This window comes from Calonectris borealis, chromosome 11 (genome assembly GCF_964195595.1).
Source record: "Calonectris borealis chromosome 11, bCalBor7.hap1.2, whole genome shotgun sequence".
Lineage (NCBI taxonomy): Eukaryota > Metazoa > Chordata > Aves > Procellariiformes > Procellariidae > Calonectris > Calonectris borealis.
The window spans coordinates 14,146,899-14,166,274 of NC_134322.1; the positions used below are offsets into that span (position 1 = coordinate 14,146,899).

The window sequence follows — 19,376 nt, forward strand, 5'->3', positions numbered from 1 at the left end:
TTCAAAGCTATTCCTGTACTGCAGCACAGCCTAGCAACAGACTTGGCACAAATAACTTGCCTCATCATTATGCAGGTAAGATATATAATTACAAACGTCACTAAGGCTGAGGAGAAAGAGAGAATCGTGATCTCTCTGGAGGAGGGGGAAGAGGCGCCTCTTGCCACACGTCAGTCATCATCTTCAGGATGCGGCTGAAAATCCTCAAAAAATAACGCCAGGAGAGGAAGCGCGGGTGGCAGATCTCCAGCAGCAAAGCCCTGCTCTCTGCTGCCTGCGCACAGGCTCTCGTTGGAGGTTACAGAGACGCAGCTAACTCCAGCTTCATCCACACGGTGCTCTCATTGACAGGCAATCTCAGGGTCTTAATTGCCAAACACTGCTTCTGTCTTATAATTGTTACTGTGATCAGAATTTCAAATAGTCCCAGAGCAGCAGTTAGTCATAAAATCTATTTCTAGGAGATAGTCGATCTTTCCCCATTCCCCAAAGCCCACGGCCAGGACAGCTGGTTAATAGACTGAAGGAATTCATCGTAATCACTGGGGATCCAATTAGCAGAATGGACTTGGGTGAGGGGAAAGGGAAGAGGAAATGCCAGTCATTTCCTACTTACCATATTGAACTGCTGCTGCAGTTTTTCATTGGCATAGTTGATACAGAACTGTTCAAAGCTGTTGATTTCGAATGTCTCAAATCTAGAATATGCAGATACTCAAAATTACTAGTGCAGTGAAAAAAACAGATTAAATGACCCCATAATCTTAAATTCCCTCCCTCCAGTCAAATTCATTGCATTATTCCAGGCACAAACAACCACAATCAAGCAACGAAGCACACAGGGAAATGGCAAATTGCAGTACGTGCGCAATTCAGTGATGCTCCCTTTTTAGGCAGGGATGAGGAACACAGGGAAGGGACGGATGTTACTGGAAAGCATGTTAGTTATCTTTGTCCTCTCTAGAAGTGCCACTGCGGAGGAACCATGAGATGACAATTCCCTTGTAACTTTCCCCAATGCAATACATAAAGGAACTACCACAGCAAAAATTTGAAATCCCACTATAAATGTCAAACCTGAAAGTCAAGACAAAGATCTTAGATAGCATGTCAAAACTAAACACCTACTTCCTTCAGTTGGAATAAGCAGCTGCTAAGGGCTTGGGATTTTTTTGTGTAATCCATGCAGCACTACATGATAAAGACAAAGACGCTTTGCAGTAAGATAATTACGTAAAAGGTATCGTATCTCTGACAAAAAGACTCACCCATAAATGTCCAACACTCCAATGAAAGAATGCTGTTTTACAGTAGCATGAAGGGCTTTGTTCACATGATCTACAATCCAGTTAAAGAGATTAGCATAGATATGTTTGGCAAGTGCATCTCTGGCATTGATGGCATGAAGTTTAGAAATTGGCTTGATGTAGGTTTCGGTGGCAGTTGCGAGCTTCCTATGGCAAAGCCAGTGGGCCATCTCTTCATACTCCACACCCATGAGGTCGCAGAAGATGGTGAGGGGTTCATGCTTGGGCTAATAAAAACAATCTCATTAGGTCTTGAAACAGTATTACCAATAGCACACATGCAATCATGCAATCAGAGTAACTGCCTGCCCGCAGTGCTCCAACAATAAGCAGCAACAGCAGCTTCCTCAGCTCTTCCTCCTTCAAAACGTAACAAGTTCCCTACCCACTTATCACATTCACGTCGCTGAAGTAAATTAGTGAACCACAGTTTGCCCAAAGGCATTTTACTATACTTGTGTTCACCAAAAAACCCTACACAGGGAACCTGCAACTTTCGCAAAAATGAATCACCTAGCTTCACAGGGATGGACTTGGTATTTTGAATTCTTGTAACTAACTGTCTCAGTTTTGAGTGAAGAAGCTAGAGAAATGCAGAGGACAGGACATCAGCTGTGTGCTGGGGACAGAATGGACTTCAGCTCCTGAGTGGTGCTCTGGTCTGCTCATATACATCCACGGCAGGGAGTGACGGGCAACGGGGCATTGCAGCCCAAGCAAGAACAAAGAGGAAGAAGTGCGGAAGGGCTTTAGTGCTCTGGTCTCGGTATTTAACACAGTATTTTCTCAGTGAATTCTGGAGACAAACATTAAAAGATTGGAACACATGATCATGGCACTTCTAGAGAGGACAAAGATAAGTAACATGATCATGGAACACAAATGGTGTTCTCTAACTCTCAAATTGGACTGTACAAGTGAAAAAATTGAGCTTGGTTTAACCGGGTCAACTAGCAAGGCTTGCACACTGAGATGGGTATGTAAGATTTCTGCATAAAAATCCATGCAGTGCGTTTACCACTCAATGAGTTAAGCTACTACATCTTGTAACTAACAAGCAAACCAATAGCTAGAAATCAAGGAGGACAGACAGGTCTTTCCTCCTAAGGAACTCCCCGAACACTACTTCCCCATCACGTTCACTTTGCACCCGGTGGCTCAACAGCATGCTGACAAGCAGCGTCTTGACAAGGATAGATTACAGGGGACTGTTACTACATGCCCAGTAGCTTCAGGGTACATCAGCTTTATCTTTCTATTTCCACGTCCCTCTGACTTCTTTGGGCTTCTTCCAGTCCTTACAGCATACAAGTCCCATGGCAGTGCTGTTACACCTCCAAAATCCAGTTAACTGAGCATGTTTTGTTTCAGTTTAGCCATACCACTTCAACTGGCTCAGAAGGCAATAATAAAGCAATAATAATAATCAACACTGCACAAAAGAGTGTCACATTAGGATTACTCAAGCTGACGTTACACAAACTGATTCATTCACAGAGCACCATGCGAAGCCTTCTGCTGAGCTCCTGAAGCACCACCACTGCATCACCGCACCAGTGCTTCCCAGGCAGACCAGTCTGCGTGGTGACAGAGCTCTGCAGCGACACGGCTATTGTCAGAGAACAGCACAGCTCAGGTAACGGATGCCATTGAGCAGACATTCACCGCCGCCTGCTAGATGTTTACCATGTCAGGATAGGATTGCACAGGAACTTGCAGCTTTGTACTAGCTCATTCAGTGGGATTCCTGCATTGGAGATACCCATTACAACACAGGCTAGCTCATCATGTCCTGGGGCTCATCAGCTTTCTACCTGCGATCATTAAATGACGCTTTCTTTGTAGTGAAAACCTTTTTAAGACACACCAAAGAGCCAGACTATTGCTGTGGTTTTACAGCAGCTATCCATTAGATCCCACGAACAGATGGTGTCAGACCAGGCACGCTGATCATCTGTGGCCCGATGAAGGACCTATTGTCTCAGCTCAAGAAACTGCTGCTGCAGATTCTTGAGAAAGCGACTGATAGTAAAATGAGAAAAAAACCCTGCAACTGTTGCTACTATTTGAAGAGAGAGAAAGATGAAGGCTGTGTAGTCCAGCAGTAGACGTTCAAGGAAATGCAAAAGGAGAAACTGGTCACTTGTGAATCCAAGGAAGAGAAGAGTGACAAGCCGGATCTTTTTTGTTTCTCATCTCCAGAATATGGGCTTCAGTAAGAAGCCTTGGTCCCCACTGAATGAGGAGGTTTTTTTCAGATAAGACTATGCAGTCCTCATTGCTGACCTCCACAAAGGTAAAAAAGGACTGACAAAACTACAACACTTAGATGAGTCACAGGAATCATATCTGTATATCCTATGCTCATGTCTAGACATCCCAGAGGACTTTGCGAAGCATTTGCTTTGCAATTATTTAGGCCATTTTGGCACTTAACATTAAAAAAAAAAATCCTGCAAAGCATCTACTGTGGGCAGGGAACGTATTCATGTAGGAATATAAATATCTAGACACCTGCCCAGGACTTCAAAGCTAGCCTGTCTGGTAGAATTTTCTAGGACAGATCAATTACAGTTTTGAAACGAAATTAAGGCAGCCACTGTTATAATAGAGAGAGTACTGCCTAAAGTCTCTAAACTGAGAAGAGTTGAATCCATCTGCAAAAAGAACTGTGAAAATGTTAACAAATTAGAAATAAACACATGGCTTGTGTTTTTATATTGTTACTCTTTTTCAGAAGAGGTCCCTGCAAACCAGCAGAAGGCAGAACTTTCAGAGTAGAAACCATGGCCTTCAGCTCATCTGCTACTCACAGGAATAGTGCAGCTGTCGGAATCCCGAGATGCAAACTCCACGTTGCCCAAGTGAAGGATGCCGGCAAGGATTCGGAAAATTCCCATCTGGTAGGAATCAATAATCCCTGAAAAATGATGAATAAAATGTTTTGAATGGAGAGAGAAATAAAGAACCACAAGCTGCAGTTGATGAAAAAATTTATTAAGAAAAGAAAAATGGTGACCGCTGTGTGTTTTTTTCAGAGACTTTGGCATTTGACAGTACTGCTTGGCTTCACTTCTATTAAAAACATTTTACAACCAGATGCAAAAAAAAATCCATTAAAATGAACTATTTGAATCGCTGTTTCAAAGTGCTTTGTCAGTGACCTCCAACACTGTATATGCTACACCAAGGCAATCCACGGCTTATGTTCATATAATGCGTGCTCCTCCTACACTAGATATGTGATTCCACTGCAATTTAAACGCCTTCTTAATGCAACTCCCAAAGTTTATCAAACACTCCAGTTTTTAAACACAACAGAGTATGAAGAAAACATACACGAACAATGTAGAAAATACTTGGGATATGACTGTAATTACAAATTACCTAGCAAAGTGCAGGCCTGCCTGGTGTTTACCATTTCCTTAGCATCATCGACACCATCAATCACAGGGCTTCCACCTTGCTTCGTATAATGAAAGTAATTTGCATTCCCTGTAAGAGAAAAACCAAATCTTTTACACACACGGATGCAGAAACTCACAGCACATCTGTAAAGCTGTGTAATGATTAAGTTGCTCCTGGCAGAATCCATGATTTGAAATACGTCAGTATATTTTTGCCTTCTGGCTCATAAGACCCACTTATTCTGGAGGAGAATTTTTTCAAGATTTAACAGTGCAAATAAGTATTCTTAAGCTACCTGGTTCCTACAATAGGCCCTCAAGCATATTCTCTATCTAACCTTGGTTCAGATTTCCACACCTGTGGAATAATCACTTTGGAAGCAATTTTTGTCCAAGTCTGAGCCAACCACCCAAGTGGTAGGTGCAGAGTTGACAGCAGCAGCACTTTGGAATTATGTGGCAGATATTATTGTGCTATTATTGCATCAGGATATTTAAAAAATTCTATTTTGCCCATTTTCTTCTCGTTTCTAATTTATGGTCTGGTTTAGTCTTACGAGTATCTGTGATCCGTTCTGGCTAAGAAATCGTGGTTGGAGAACTGATAGCTTCATACCACTCTGGGGACAGCACTGGGCTTCCCTGGGAGAGCAATAGCTCTCCTGGGTACTGTGTCAATTCCTACGGTTTCAGCGGCCACGCTTCCAGCTGCAGTAACAGACTCCTTTTCTTCTGATCCGCTAAGGTTTCAAGAACGCTGAAAGAGGAGTCTGCTAAATGGCTTCTTTAGTTATAATTACATCAGTTCCTTTCTTTCCTGTTAGCAGATGTGAATCCTAAATGTGCCAGGATGGCACAGAAGAGCAGAGAAACACTTTAAAACCAGAACGTTATTTCAGAAATCAGCACTCACAGGCTGTGCAGTTTTCCCACTATGAAGCTAACTTTTAAAAATATACAAGAAGCACTGAAATTTATATTGAATTTTAAAAATGATGAGGTGATTGCCTGTCCCAAGGTCATCATCATGCCTTTCTTTTACAAAGTACCAGTTCCTGTTAAATGAGAAACCTTTCCTTTATCAACATTTTAATTTGAAAAATGAAAAATTTCACTTATCAGTTTTGTGATCAGCAGGTTAGCAGAGATGGTAACATAATTGTTGGTAACAGCCCAAGCGAAAGCATGCAGATGCAAAATAAGCTTTTCAGGTGCTTATCGCAGAAATGGTAAAATTCTCTAGTAGCTGGAGCCATGAAAAAAGGGTTTTAAAGGACCAAGAGAAGAGAATTTCACTCTCGCCACTGGAAAGCTACTCTGGAATCCAGGACATAGTAAGTCCTAGTGTATTGCAGAGTATTAGAGTATGCTGAATAAAAAAAAATCTATTACTTTCATTTTACCTAAAAAAACACAGAATCTGAGATCTGCCATTTTAGTTATTTTCAATATATTTTAGTATTTGAAGGTTTAAAAGTTTAGAATGTAAAAGCCAGCAATTCTTCTTTTGGTTCTATGGCTCAAAAAGCTCAGAGATGCTGCTTTGTACCTACAATTGCACAACACAGTGAATGTGAATTTCATACCTAATCGTAGAGTTTTAAACTCAGGTAATGCTGCAGAGGCACAAAGTTGGTAAAAGATGTGGTAATTTCTCTCCTCTTCTGCCTTTAAATAGAAAGGAATTGATTATTTTTCACAACTTAACAAGTGCCAGAAACATCCATGAGTAGAAAAGAATTACTGTTTAATGCTTTCTCTAGCATTACATTAAGAGCATAGAAGCCGCATGAAAAAAGGAAAGATAAATCAGCATCTAGCATTTCCTCTTTGATTAATTTAACTCATTTTCAACAGCAAGAAGCATGCAGACATTTTCATTTTAAAAAAATGTATGATTTCATTTTTCAGAACTGTGGATTACTATTAAATATAGATCAGGATTCTATGAGTGGGTGAAATAATCATACTTAAAAGCTTTTCATTTTCCAAAAATAACTAATACCATTTGTCTCAGCATTTATAGTAAGCTGGTGAAGGGAGTACCTTTCTTGCCAAGACAAAGCTGGAATTTTAAAATGAAGGACAAACACAGCTCAGAAGGTTATGACTCATCACCAACACCGTAATTCTGAACTTAAGTGCTCTAAATTTCATAACTTCAAAACAAAAAAAAAAAAAGAAAAAGACTCTCTTCCAGCTAAACCACGTGCAAGAAGTCTCTTATTTTTAAAATACACAATGTACTTAACTTAACACCCCTACACAATGCAAACTGTAATTATTTGGTTTATACTTTTAGGTAGCCAGTCAAGTTCATTTTTACTGAGCTCTAGACTATAAGGTAGGCAAAGATGGAGAGGAAATGTGGGAGACAAAAAGGTTGTGGATCGGTTCAAGTATGAAATACCAAAATGAAGAGAGTTCAAGAAAGACGAAATTACATATTCTCATTTGCCTAAATAACGGCAATTAAGACCCATTCATAATTATTGCGATAACAGTGGGTTTTAACAAGAGATTGAAAGTGAGCTAGGATGGCAGCTTAACAAACCACAACAGAGAGCGCTTCTTGAGCGTGTGTGGTTTTTGTTAGGTTTTGAAGCCCTATTCCACAATACTATGATAAGCACAAACTCGTACCTAGTCATGCACTGAAAGTATTTCATGTTTAAATACACAGCCTTTTTAATAGACATTTTACAACTACGAATAATTTGTACAACGAAGGACTGATTTGGTTTTTCTTTTCTTCCCACATGTGCTATATTACAAATACACTATTACGGCCATCTCTTAGGAGAGAGAACTAGTATCAGCAAGCAATAGCTTTTTTTTTTTTTTTAGCATAGTCACACAAATATACAATAAGATTGCATCAATATTACCTGAAACACCACTCTTGATTTTTCCAAGAGGTAAGTTCTCATGTTAGCACCAATGATTCGATACCTCTTATCAAAACCAATTTCAATGTATTTCCCGAAGCGACTGCTGTTGTCATTCCGCGTAGTTTTGGCATTTCCAATAGACTGAAAAAAGGGAATATTGTAAAGGTTAAACAGCTTTTAGAAATCATCAAATCTATTTAATCATCTACATGGCTCAAAACACTTAAGAACATTAATTTTGTCCTGGTTTCAAAATAATCTAGAACTTAGTAAAGAATGATCTCCGCCTGGTCAACAAGTTACATCAAAATATAGTTATTTCATTAAGGCAAGATCGGGAGCTGATCTTCCTAGCAATGATTTCACTTCCACATAATCAAATTTTCCAGCTAAAAATCCTTTATTGCTCTCTGAAGTCTTTTAAAAGGAATTAAAGAGTCTAACAGAATGCTCACATACACCCAAATTTCTTCTAAGGACTTAATAAAACTGTAACAATTATTTCACACTGTATATATTCATATATGTATGTCTACAGATATATGTATAGTACTTGCAACCTCTGTAAGTCTACCTATCATAAATCCATAGTCCAGCAAACAGCCCCTATGTTCTATCTGGCTAACAGCTTTTTATTATTATTACTCCATAAACAACCACATTTACAAACTACTACTGCAAACATATCATTATAAAATATTTATTGTGTGCCTAAATATAATCTAAAAATCAACATGTACAGACTGATGTCATTTGCCTGAAACTGAATCCCTTCCATAGCAGCTTGGTTACTGACTTAGAGACAGTCTTCAATGCTGCCCTACCTGCCTAACTTTCTTAGATTAATTCAATACAGCTTCATACACAATAAACAATATTTAATGTATTTCCTCTATACCACACGGTCTTGGGATGCCCAGGGCAAATGATGACTGTGGTTCCTGAACGGTCTTGGTGCACCTCTGCCTTACCTCATCAGCGTTAGGATTCACCCCGCAACAGGTACCAGCTGGATATATCAAAATTCAAGACATGCAAATCACAACATGCTGAACTCCAAAGAAAAGCATTTTCTCTTCTCATTTAGATCATGTTTTAGACATCATATAGCAATTCACCTTCCAAAAAAATCCTAAAGATATCTCCGTATCAAAAGCAACGGCATTTGGAGTAATTCAGATACAGCACGCTGCCTTTTATCATAATGTGTGTACGTTATCAAGTACCTCTGAAGTGCACCACAACTAAAGAACACAGAGTGGTACCTATGTCCTAGTTTCCTACTTCACGTAGCCATCTTAGGAACTCTGTACTGAAATAAAACTTGAGAAAAAGAAATGAGAGCAAACAGCAATGCTGAGTATCGGTATTCCAAATCTGTAAACAAAAGGCCAGTCAATCGGTAAGGGCCAGCCGGGTACAGCAGGGATTAGACTTTCCGGATCCCCGTCACAGCAGCAGCAGCACGCACGCCGGACCGAGCAGATGTCAAGGTGGGTATCAGATGAACGGTTGCTATAAAGGCTGTAAGAACAAATTGCATCTCTGCAGTTCTAAGAAATACTGAATTCATTCAAACTGAACGTACTCAAACCGCATTTCTTGTGTTTTAAAATTGCTACTGTGATATATTTTGTTGCTGGTGGTAGCAATATAACATTACAATATTTTCAGACACCAATTATTACTTTGAAAGGTACTACTTATAAAAAGAGTTAAGAAAGTCTTTGGTGTTGTAAGAGTGCTTACCAGAGTACATACTAAGCTGTAGAATTTGCATAGCTATACAGGGTAACAAAGAAGGAGAGGCAGGAAACTACATATAAAAATGTGTTTTAAGACAATTTCTACATTTGCAATAGGAAAACTGTATATAGTTATTGACTACAAAACTAATTATTCAAAGAGTGGCTAGAAATGTATAGTGGTCACTTGATATTACAGAGTAATTAGTAGGCAAAGATGATGTGAAATTCTGATACTAATTATGGTAGCTCAGAAAATGCTGATGTTCAGGTTGTCCAAATAGAAATTAAAAAATAAAATGACCTTCTGCTCCTAAGATTTTATAATCAACTTAGCAAATGAGGAGTTTCCTGTTTCTAAAATGAATTACTCATTTTCTTCCTAATCTTCATGGGTTAATTTGTGTTTCTGCTGATTTATCAACTGAAGAGTTCGAAACATTCATTTTGCTATCCTAGAGTCTGTCTCAACACCAGATTTCATAACACTCACTCTAAAGCTTATTTAAAGTTCAAGTGTTTGAAGTTAAAGGGATAACTTTCATGCAATTATAACAATGTTTAAAGTACTTGAAATTTTAGATATACCCAGGTTCATAAAATTGTTGTTACCCCTAGAAAATAAAAATAAAGTACCACCATTGTTTTTGAGTGGATAAAAAAAGGTACAGATGGAAAGTTTATTTCTAGTCCTCAATTTAGATTTCCTCGTTTTGGAAATTAAATCAGACAATTAGTGGTGAGCTGATGGCCACTGACTGGGAGGTGGGATCCAAGGAGTGAGAGAGAAGGATGTTTGGTTTAGGCTTTGAGACCAAAGAAAAGAAGTGGCGCAGGGAAACCTGTAGACAGTTTGCATTTCACCCAGCAAACAAGTAGCAAACTGCAGACCCACCCTGCAGAGTCTCTCACCATAGCTGTCACTCAGCGGTGAGGACGCCTGGCCCCAGGTACCACCTCCGGGGTATGCAGGGGAAGGCAGAAGGGGCATTCAGCACCCCGGTCCTGTCAGCCACGCACCGAATCCCAACGTGGCCAAGGATGGTACGACGCTTACTGCGGATGTTGGAGCGGTGAAGGAGGACTCGGGGGTTAGCGCATCCCTGCAAAACTGCCGTGGCTCCCCAGGGCCCAGGCTGCTCCGCTGGGGCAGGTGCGGCTCAAGACAAGGCTCAGCTCCCCCGGCTGCCTCCCGTGGCTGGACGTTTGGATCCCACAACAGCAGAGCCCACTGCTCATCACGGCACAGCTTGTTTTATCCCACAAAACACTTTCAAACCACCACACAGCACCACAAACCAGGCACAATTACCTTGTGACAGAACACACACAACTGTGATGGGGTAGCTACAGTCTGAGTATCATGAACTCCTCACGCCAGGAGGAAAGAAGGAATAAAACACAGTTCATTTTTAAAAATACCTGAGAAAGAAAACAATGGCAGCATTTTGCATTTCACATTTCACTGCGTGCACTCCATTCACTCATGTCTATCCACTAATACTTCACATTACTGCATAGAGATGCTAAACATTTACCAAGGCATCAGTTGTCCTAAGCATTTTTCTTAGGTTGCCCATAGGCAGGCACATGCGCCGGCCTACGGACAGTGCTACTTCTCTCAAGGAATTCCCCTGAGACGGTTTCTCTCTGGTGAATCATTTCTCAACATAGTTCCTTAACTTCAGCTACAACTTGAATCTACGCAAAGGCAAAGACACAAAAAACAATTCACATGAGCCTAAGAAATGTTTTCTGCTTGGCCACGACATCAGAATTACAGCATCTCCTGAGCTTCCCGGAGATCAGAGATCCTGAAGCAGGAGGGAACCGTACATGTTATCTCACAGCCTATTGCCAGCACCTACGCTCCCAAGGCAATGGCTTTGGGACTTGATTGCAGCTAGATACACAAATTTCCAGAACTGAAACATTAGTCTGAGCTAATTATAGCAAAATTATGTCTTCTGTCATGTTTTTCCGCTCTGAAAGAAACTGTGTACATCTCATGTAACTTTGCTTTCTCAGTCTATCTTCCCTAACCACATTTCCTAAAATTGAACGTTTGCTTTACTCAACAACTCTCTTCACTTCAAAGTATAATCTACCTGCCCCTACACGTTCAGTGGGTAAGACCAGAAGTTTTAATGCTCTTTGGAATTTTACACACAAAAACAGTCTTCTGTACTCGCATTTGGCCAGCGGTCTGGGAACTACCAGTTTTACAAAGCTGAATAGATTTAAAGCAGTATTCATATAAAAATCACTTTGTTATGTGAAATACATTAGCAATACAGAAACATTACCTCCTGCCTTCTCTCAATCTTTCATAAATACTACACAAAATGATGCCTAAAGCACCTCCTGGTAAATGGATTAAAACCAAAATTTTAGAAGATGTTTATTCTAGGTTCTTTGATCCTTAAAAAAAAAGTATGGATCGCTCTCTCTATTGAATGCTTATGTTAGCCCCAGAATAATAACTGCAGCTGGAGGGTGGGGTTAGTGCAGTAGCTCTCTTACCTCCATGATAGGGTTGGAGGCCAAGACTTTCTCCTCAACATTGGCTTCACTGGCAGATCCACTGACCGTGGCAAAGTACCTCATGGCGTACTTAGCAGAGACGGTCTTTCCGGCTCCAGACTCCCCACTGACAATGATTGACTGATTTCGCTCATCTCTGAAACACAAAGAGATGTTAATTACCAGCTGTTCTCTCACTTTTTTTTTGTGTCCCCAACTCGGCAACAACCCTTCCACCATAAATGTTAGCAATACAGCAATAATATAAATGTATGTGGCAGAAAGAAGGCTGTTAGTGACCACGCTGCCCGAACGGCTGACTGGACTGCCTGCGACCAGGATGCTCAGTCAGGATTGACGCTGCCGCCACGGCCCAGCCAGCCAGCAGAGCTGCTCTGGAGAACCTGCCTACATAAAGTACCTGCTACCACTATTCGCTACGGGCTTCTGCAGCTACTTCTATCCAGGGTCTCCGGTAAAGTGCTCCACTAAATTATCAGTGCTCATCAGCCATCTTGCAGATAGAGAAATCAACAGCAGAGTCAGCAACAGAAACCTTTTGTCCTTCTGATCTAATGACCAGCTTTTCCCAGAATTGTTCTGAATCTGAAAAATTCAAGCAGGGCTGTTCACGACACAAATAGCAGCTCTGGAGTGAAGACAATCCCTTTGTTGTGAAGTCATTTCTTCTCATCTAAAAAAATAATCTCCATTTGCTACTAAAACAATTTTCTCTCATGTCAAAGAGGGCTCTATCCATAAACCCCAACTGTATGACTAATAAACACACTACAAAATAACAGGGATAGAAATTAGCATTTATATAGCCCGAATCTTTTAAAATAAAGACCATACATGCTTTATACAGTATTTTATATTTCCAAAGCAAAAGAAGTTAAAATTAATGACATTTCAAAATGCTCCTATGAACTGGATGAGCTTAACTCTATCTTACATACTGGAAAGCAGAGAAAGAAGGAATAAAATTTTACCCCAAAGATTTTCAGAGCTGGAACAAAGTATGACCAAGCCCCCGACCAGGCTGCACTTACAGCACAGTAACTGTGAATGAACTTTCGGGCATGCACATGTCCAGGCAGCACACATACAGCCTGCACAGCCTCCAAACGCCTGCTGAGGCCACCAGTAAAGGCTACGCAGGGGAAGCGAAGAAATATGCACGGAAAAACTATTTGGTTTCTGTAGCCTAAAGGTCCTCCAGGAGATCTGGGGTTCTATTTCAGAGATGGTCAAAAAAAAGCTGCTGATGAAATTATGAAGCTAAATTACAGATCACGTTGTTATTCTCAAGCTGTTACCCATCTTCAAAAACGTCCCCAACCCCAAATAAGAGCAAGACTCCAGCATCTACGTCGTGTTGCACAAAGATGTGGGCTGAAGGAGCTGCCGGTTACGTCACCCATCTCCAGGAGAGCCAAGGTGGGACTCATTTAACCAAATGAAGGCATCGGCTGAAGCAGGTTTTCCACATTTTGATAAAAGGAAATGATTTTAAACGGCTGGTGCCAATTTAAATTTAATAGAAAAGTGTTAGGAAGATCAAAGCAACCTAATTTTATGTTCTCAACTTCCACTTAACACATGCGATAGGTGCGAATGACTACAGCACAGTTCACACATTCACATACACCAAGCTGTCAGTCTCAGTGGGAAAGTTGTGGGAAAGCACAACTGTTCAGCTTGACACCAGGTTGCGTGTAGCCCAGGTTACGCAGACCGCACTGCCAGACATGCCGGCCTCGGCCTCAGGAAGGTGAAAACACCCGCCCGTGAGACCGTTCCTTACAGCGGCCATCGAGCCTGCGGCGCACCTCCCGAGGGAGGTCTGTGGTGCCTGGATGGCTTGCGGTAGCGATGAAGACTTCCAGCTGGGAAAGGAAGAAGAAACACTCTTGCTTCTTCCCCGCTCCCCCCCTCCCTCCGTCCTCTGGCGGCAGAGACATGCACGAGGGACAGCCTGTAGCTCTGCGCGTCAGGAGGTGGCGTGAGTTGTATGGATGCTCACGTTCAAAAAGAGCAGTGAGAGAGGTCCAGCCAAAGACCTAACTGGGACGACCGATAACAAACAATCTTCCTCTCACACAGACAGTTCCTGCAGCGAGTCAAAACCAGAGAACAATTTCCTGGTAGGGCAGCAGTGCTCTTTCTTCTATCCCGCCACTGCTCTCTCACACAGAAAAGAAACCCAACCACACCGTTATAAAATAGGAAACTTCTGCTCTGATTTCAGGAGCTGCCTAACACAGGAGATGGGCAACGACATAACAAGCTTCTCATTTGTAGATCACCAGCTCTGTTTCATGTATTAAATATCATTAGGAAGCTCAAGTTCTATGAAATGTATCCTCTGACGATTAAGTTTATTTTTAGCTTAGTTCCCAAAATACAGAAAACAAAGTAATGCAACCTCAGTACTACAGACTCCTGACAAAACTGTCAACAAAAAACTAATTCTGCTGCCAAAGAGGAACGTCGAAATAAAGGTGTCTCCTTGTCACTGTCACATGGCTGAAGGACATGTGTGTGAGCGGGGAAAGCGCAGGCTGGTTTTGCAGTCGGGAGCTCAGGGGTGGTAGGGAACACCGGGCTCTTCAGAGCACTGCAGAGGAGGGAGCTCCCTGTTCTCAAAGACAGTAATGAAAAAACGAGCTTGAAATAATTTCTCCTTAAGAATACTGTTGCTAATTAGCCTAGAGTCTCCTTCCCTCATGTCATAAGATATGAAGACGTACTCTTTAGCACTCATTCATGTGCTCAGGAATAAGGGATCCATTATTATATTACTGTATAGTACATATACATATACATTTTTCATAAATTCGCCTAAAGAAGATATAGCTGGCTCTGTGCGAGCTGAAAACGTTGCTGCCGTCTCTTCTGCAATGAGTATTTGTGTTTGCAGCAGCTACAGCAATCATAAGAAACAAAGGGCTGGCTCATTGTCTGCAGCGGAGTCCTCTCGCATCGCCCTGCCAGCGCTCCATCCACGCTCAGAGCCACTATTGTCTTCAGAAGTACATTAGTCCATTGTTTTGCTTTAAAACACTGGAGTGACCATCCTCTAGCATATAATTCTTTCTGCTTTTTGGCAGAGAGAAAGGAAAACACAACAAAACAGGCAAGATCACACTCGACATTTGAAGGACAAAGGACAGCGTAACACAACACCCCAAACGCAACAGCGGCAGGGGATGAGCTGTTACTGCCACAACCCAGGGAGGACTTGGCATATGGATGTCCCACCACAGGCAGCAAGATACTTAAGTCTTTTAAGAAGGAGGGTGGGGTAGTCCTGCCAGGCAGCCGTGTCAGCTCGGCAGAGGGGTCTTTTATGTCATTAAAATTTAAAGAAACTTTTAAGAAACAAAATGCCACATTGAAAAGTAAATAACAAGTAAAATAGAATCAAAATACCATGGACAGTGCATGAAAGGTAGTGAGAATTATTTTTAATGGTTTGGTATACGCAATGTCAGTCTAAAATATGACCTCTGCTTTTGCCAAATGAAATTTTCATAATCAGGCTGCATTAAAAACAAAACAAACCAAAAAATCCCCAGAAAACACAAGTAACAACACCCTGAGTTCTTTCTCAGGTATAAATAACACTTTTGGAATTATTTTTAGCTAAATCATTAGACCTCAACCTTTGACCTGGCATTTTGAGCACTTAACATGTCACCAGTCAGAAAAAAAGCTATAATTAAAACTTTCAGCCAGTGAAACAAGTAAGTAGGGCAACAACGTTATGTGTGACACCACTTTGCAGCCTGATGCCACAATCCATTATCTATGCAATACTTCTTCATCTTCTTGGAACTTTTTCTCTGAATAAAGCACATAATTAGATGATTTTAAAATTAAGATTACTTCTGAATGGAGGGAAGATTTTAATTATGCTTTTACAAAGAGAAATGAGGGAAAGCAAGCTGGGAGACAAGAAGGTGGAGGAGTCCTCTTTCACCCAAAGGTGGGTAACAATCGCATCCTGGGATACAGAACTACGTTACAGTGATACGATACTAAGCCAAATTATCTGGTGTTTAACCAGAAAAGAGGTGTTTAACCCCAGCAGACTGAAACGGATTGACTGGGAGCAGTTTACCATTCACGGAAACACAAAGTATTATGTTCAGGTGTCGGTCAGGATCACATTCAGCTTTTCCCATTTCTGAACAGTGCACAAGAATAAAGGAATGACAAAACCAAAGTAAAACTTCAGTTTCAAGATGACAGGCCCAAACATTTCACAGGGCTGAGATTGCTTGCAGTAGCAGGGGACTTGACTCAGAAATCTTCCATATCCATTCTCTTGGGCCTATACTTTAAGAGTCATGGGAGGGTAACAGCTATTTCTTGTCAAATAAAAGAACAGTAACACACTATGGAATAAATAACTGATAATTTAAAACAGTGTTAGCTATCACAAAAAAAATGCTGATGTCTAATTTTGAAAGGTAATATTCAGATGCCGTAGCCAAGCCATACACAACTCCACTTCTTATGACAAGTAATGGTCATAGAATGAGCAATAAATGTCACTAATTTGTCGTATCATAATTCTGGTAAAGGACAGAAACAGATTTGTGCATAGGCTGGTAAATTTTAAAGACAATTTTGCTTCACCTACAGAATTCTGTCGACGGGCAATATGTTTATGAGGAAATTCACTATCAGAGTGCCAAAACAGAATAGATGTAGACTTACCTAACTCCTGGAAGCTTGAGATTACAACCTACATTCCAGCTGGGGTTTTTCATGCTTTGAAAAACCATTGCAAAATTCAACACTGAAGATAGCTTCTGCTCAAAGGAGGCTCAGCGTTGGAGAAAAAAGAGTGCTACAAACTGACTTGAGATACCTTGCAGGCAGAAAAGGGTTGTGCAGAATACGAATGAAATGACAATGCACAAGAAACCAGAAAGTGATTTAAAAAAAAACCCTTGTTTTCGAGATGTGAAAAAAAACCTTTGTTGAGGATATGCATATATCTTAATGCAATACTTTTAATAGCATTGACTACTACTAACTTTAAATTTTGTATTTCATAAAAATCTAAGGGAGATGCTTTCAGAAGGGCTCAGAATGGAGGAAACACCCCTGCCATGAGGTCACAGCTGTCAGCTTCAGTGGAAGCAAGAGCAAGACTGTCACTGGGCACCTTCAATGTGTACAGAGTGCTGCAACAACACTGACTAATCATTGATAGCTGTCATTATCTAAGGCAGCTTTTAACGGTTTCAGTTGACCAATGGAGAAATTGAGGCAAGAAAGAAAAAACAGTGCAAGAAATGAAACATTAAAGTTACTAATATTAAGGGCAGAGTTGTCAATTTTCAAACAATTTTCATTCCTTAAGATCACTACACCCACTGAAGCTGGTTCCCTCAAAAACCAAAACAGCTTACTGCATCACAGCCGTTATTTCCATAGCAAACTGTCCAAACAGATCAGGATAATCAAGACATATAGACTGAAAAACCCCTACAGATATCTTTGTTTACCTTCTTCCTCCATACTAATAGAAAATGCTTCTCTGAAGCAGGAACACTAAAACAGTTAAAAACCTACCCATCAATAAGCATTTCAGATGGGATTAAAGAAGCCCACAGCTATTCAATTTAATCATCAAAGCACAACATTGTTTTTGTGGTTTTTTGCTTCCTATGACTGATGCATCGGATGTATCACTTGATCTTGTCTTTCAGACTCATGACTCCACAGCAAATAACGTCAAATAGATGTATATAAGCACACACACCACAAAAACATCAGCCTGGGAAAACAAACAAAAAGAATATAGAATTATTGACATCAACCTCAATATTCCTATCAATCCATCCATACCCAAGCCACCAGCATCTCTGGCAAAAGTGTATCATTAACAGCTGAGTTTAAAAGATTCTGATATGGACTTTGAAATGCTTGCCTGTGATGAACTACTTCAAAATTGAGTTGTCTCAACGCCATATAACATAGATGAGATTGGCAGAAAAGATCAGAGTGAGTTAGCCCTAATATAAAATGAAGAGACCAAATAACAGGGCAATTTGATGAGAAGAAAATTAGTACTTACTTTGCCATTGATCCTAAATCATCTACGTTTGTTAATCTCGAGGACATTGCCAAGGTGCTGATGTTTTTAAGGAAGGTTTGAAGACCACCACACCTTCAGGACATCTTCTCCCCTCACTGCTCCAGTGCTAAGAGGTTTAATTAAATCTCCTGCTTTTTTTTGTGGAGTTGCTACTGGTTTCTTCTTTTCTTTTGGAATAACAGGTTTAGGTTATGACTAAGGGCACCAACCCCATGGCATATAACAGTTTCATTTTTTATTTAAATCAAACCAGCACAAACTGCTGCTAAAGGCCTGATCCTGTGATCTTCAAACATTGAAATCTCCTACTGCTTCAACGCAAGAAGAAGAACACAATAAACAGCTTTTATTTAATCTAGCAGTGACAGCCTGGTCTGCTTTATCTCACTGCTGTTCCTCTACTGCAGTTCTGCGGTAATAAGGTAGACTTGTAAGCCTGAAATTGCTTTACATTTTCAAAACAGTGAATTTTGAATGATCAAAGAACCTGACACAAACTCACAGGGAAGGAACCTGTGACTCAGGGAACATTTGGGATAGATCCTGTTCTCGGCGTACACACATAATTACCACTGACACCAATGTGTGTCCTGCCCATCAAAGACAGAAAAGGAACTTAGTGATATGCCGTCCTACAGCTGAATTACAGCAGCAGGATAACCAACCCAAGAAAATAACTTAAAAACTAATGACATTGCTGAAAGGTCAGATAGGATTCATTCTGAAATGCTGGCATGTTTGAAATCTTGCTGCGCTTCCATTAGCTGCAGCTACTCTGAGAGCCACAGGATTAACCAGGGACCAACACAAACCTAGTCTGAGCTAAGGGACATGTTTTACACCCTACAATATAAAGCAGATTTCCAAACTGGGCAAGGGTACACATACATACACGCAGCTGAGATGATTAAGTGTCTCCAGCAATGCAAACATAACTCCGACCTAAGTAAGCATCCTATTTTTTGCAATCAATCTCTCAGCATCCCTGTTGCATATTTGTGACCGAAATAACCTGCAGTATCTACAGTCAGAACATTCACACATCTTTGTATCTGAGAGCATGCCTAAACAAATCTGTTTAACAAAGATCAGTTTCCCCCCACGAGGCAGCTATAACAAAAACAAGAGCACAGAAAATTTTACCAAATAACTTCCTCATAGATAAGATGAAATAAAAAAAGTTTACACAATACACTGAAAATAAAAGCAGTGTGGAAGTGCTAAATATCATTGTAACTGCTTTCTCGATGTTCCCCAATAACTTAGAAGTACTGATGTTACAGGAATAGAGAAATACATCTAACACTCCACCCCTTCCAAACAGCTTATCCAGTCTTGGAATAACTACCCACAGGAAAGATTTTAAACTCCTTTCTTGTGAAATC

The 19,376-nt window shown here is 40.6% G+C and overlaps 1 protein-coding gene across 3 annotated transcripts in view; it reads right to left on the reverse strand.

Annotated features, from left to right (window-relative positions):
• MYO5A (myosin VA) overlaps positions 1-19,376 on the reverse strand; it is a 97,682-nt gene that overhangs the window by 48,590 nt on the left and 29,716 nt on the right. For 2 of the 3 annotated variants that reach the window (XM_075160089.1, XM_075160088.1), the window contains exons 5-11: positions 11,874-12,030; positions 7,603-7,746; positions 6,301-6,382; positions 4,695-4,802; positions 4,121-4,227; positions 1,269-1,534; positions 617-698 (exon numbers count right to left, since the gene is read on the reverse strand). In XM_075160089.1, coding sequence (XP_075016190.1) covers positions 617-698; positions 1,269-1,534; positions 4,121-4,227; positions 4,695-4,802; positions 6,301-6,382; positions 7,603-7,746; positions 11,874-12,030 — 946 coding nt within the window. Of the gene's footprint in view, positions 1-616; positions 699-1,268; positions 1,535-4,120; positions 4,228-4,694; positions 4,803-6,300; positions 6,383-7,602; positions 7,747-10,662; positions 10,779-11,873; positions 12,031-19,376 lie in introns of those variants that run through there. The other variant, XM_075160090.1, reaches the window with a different exon arrangement.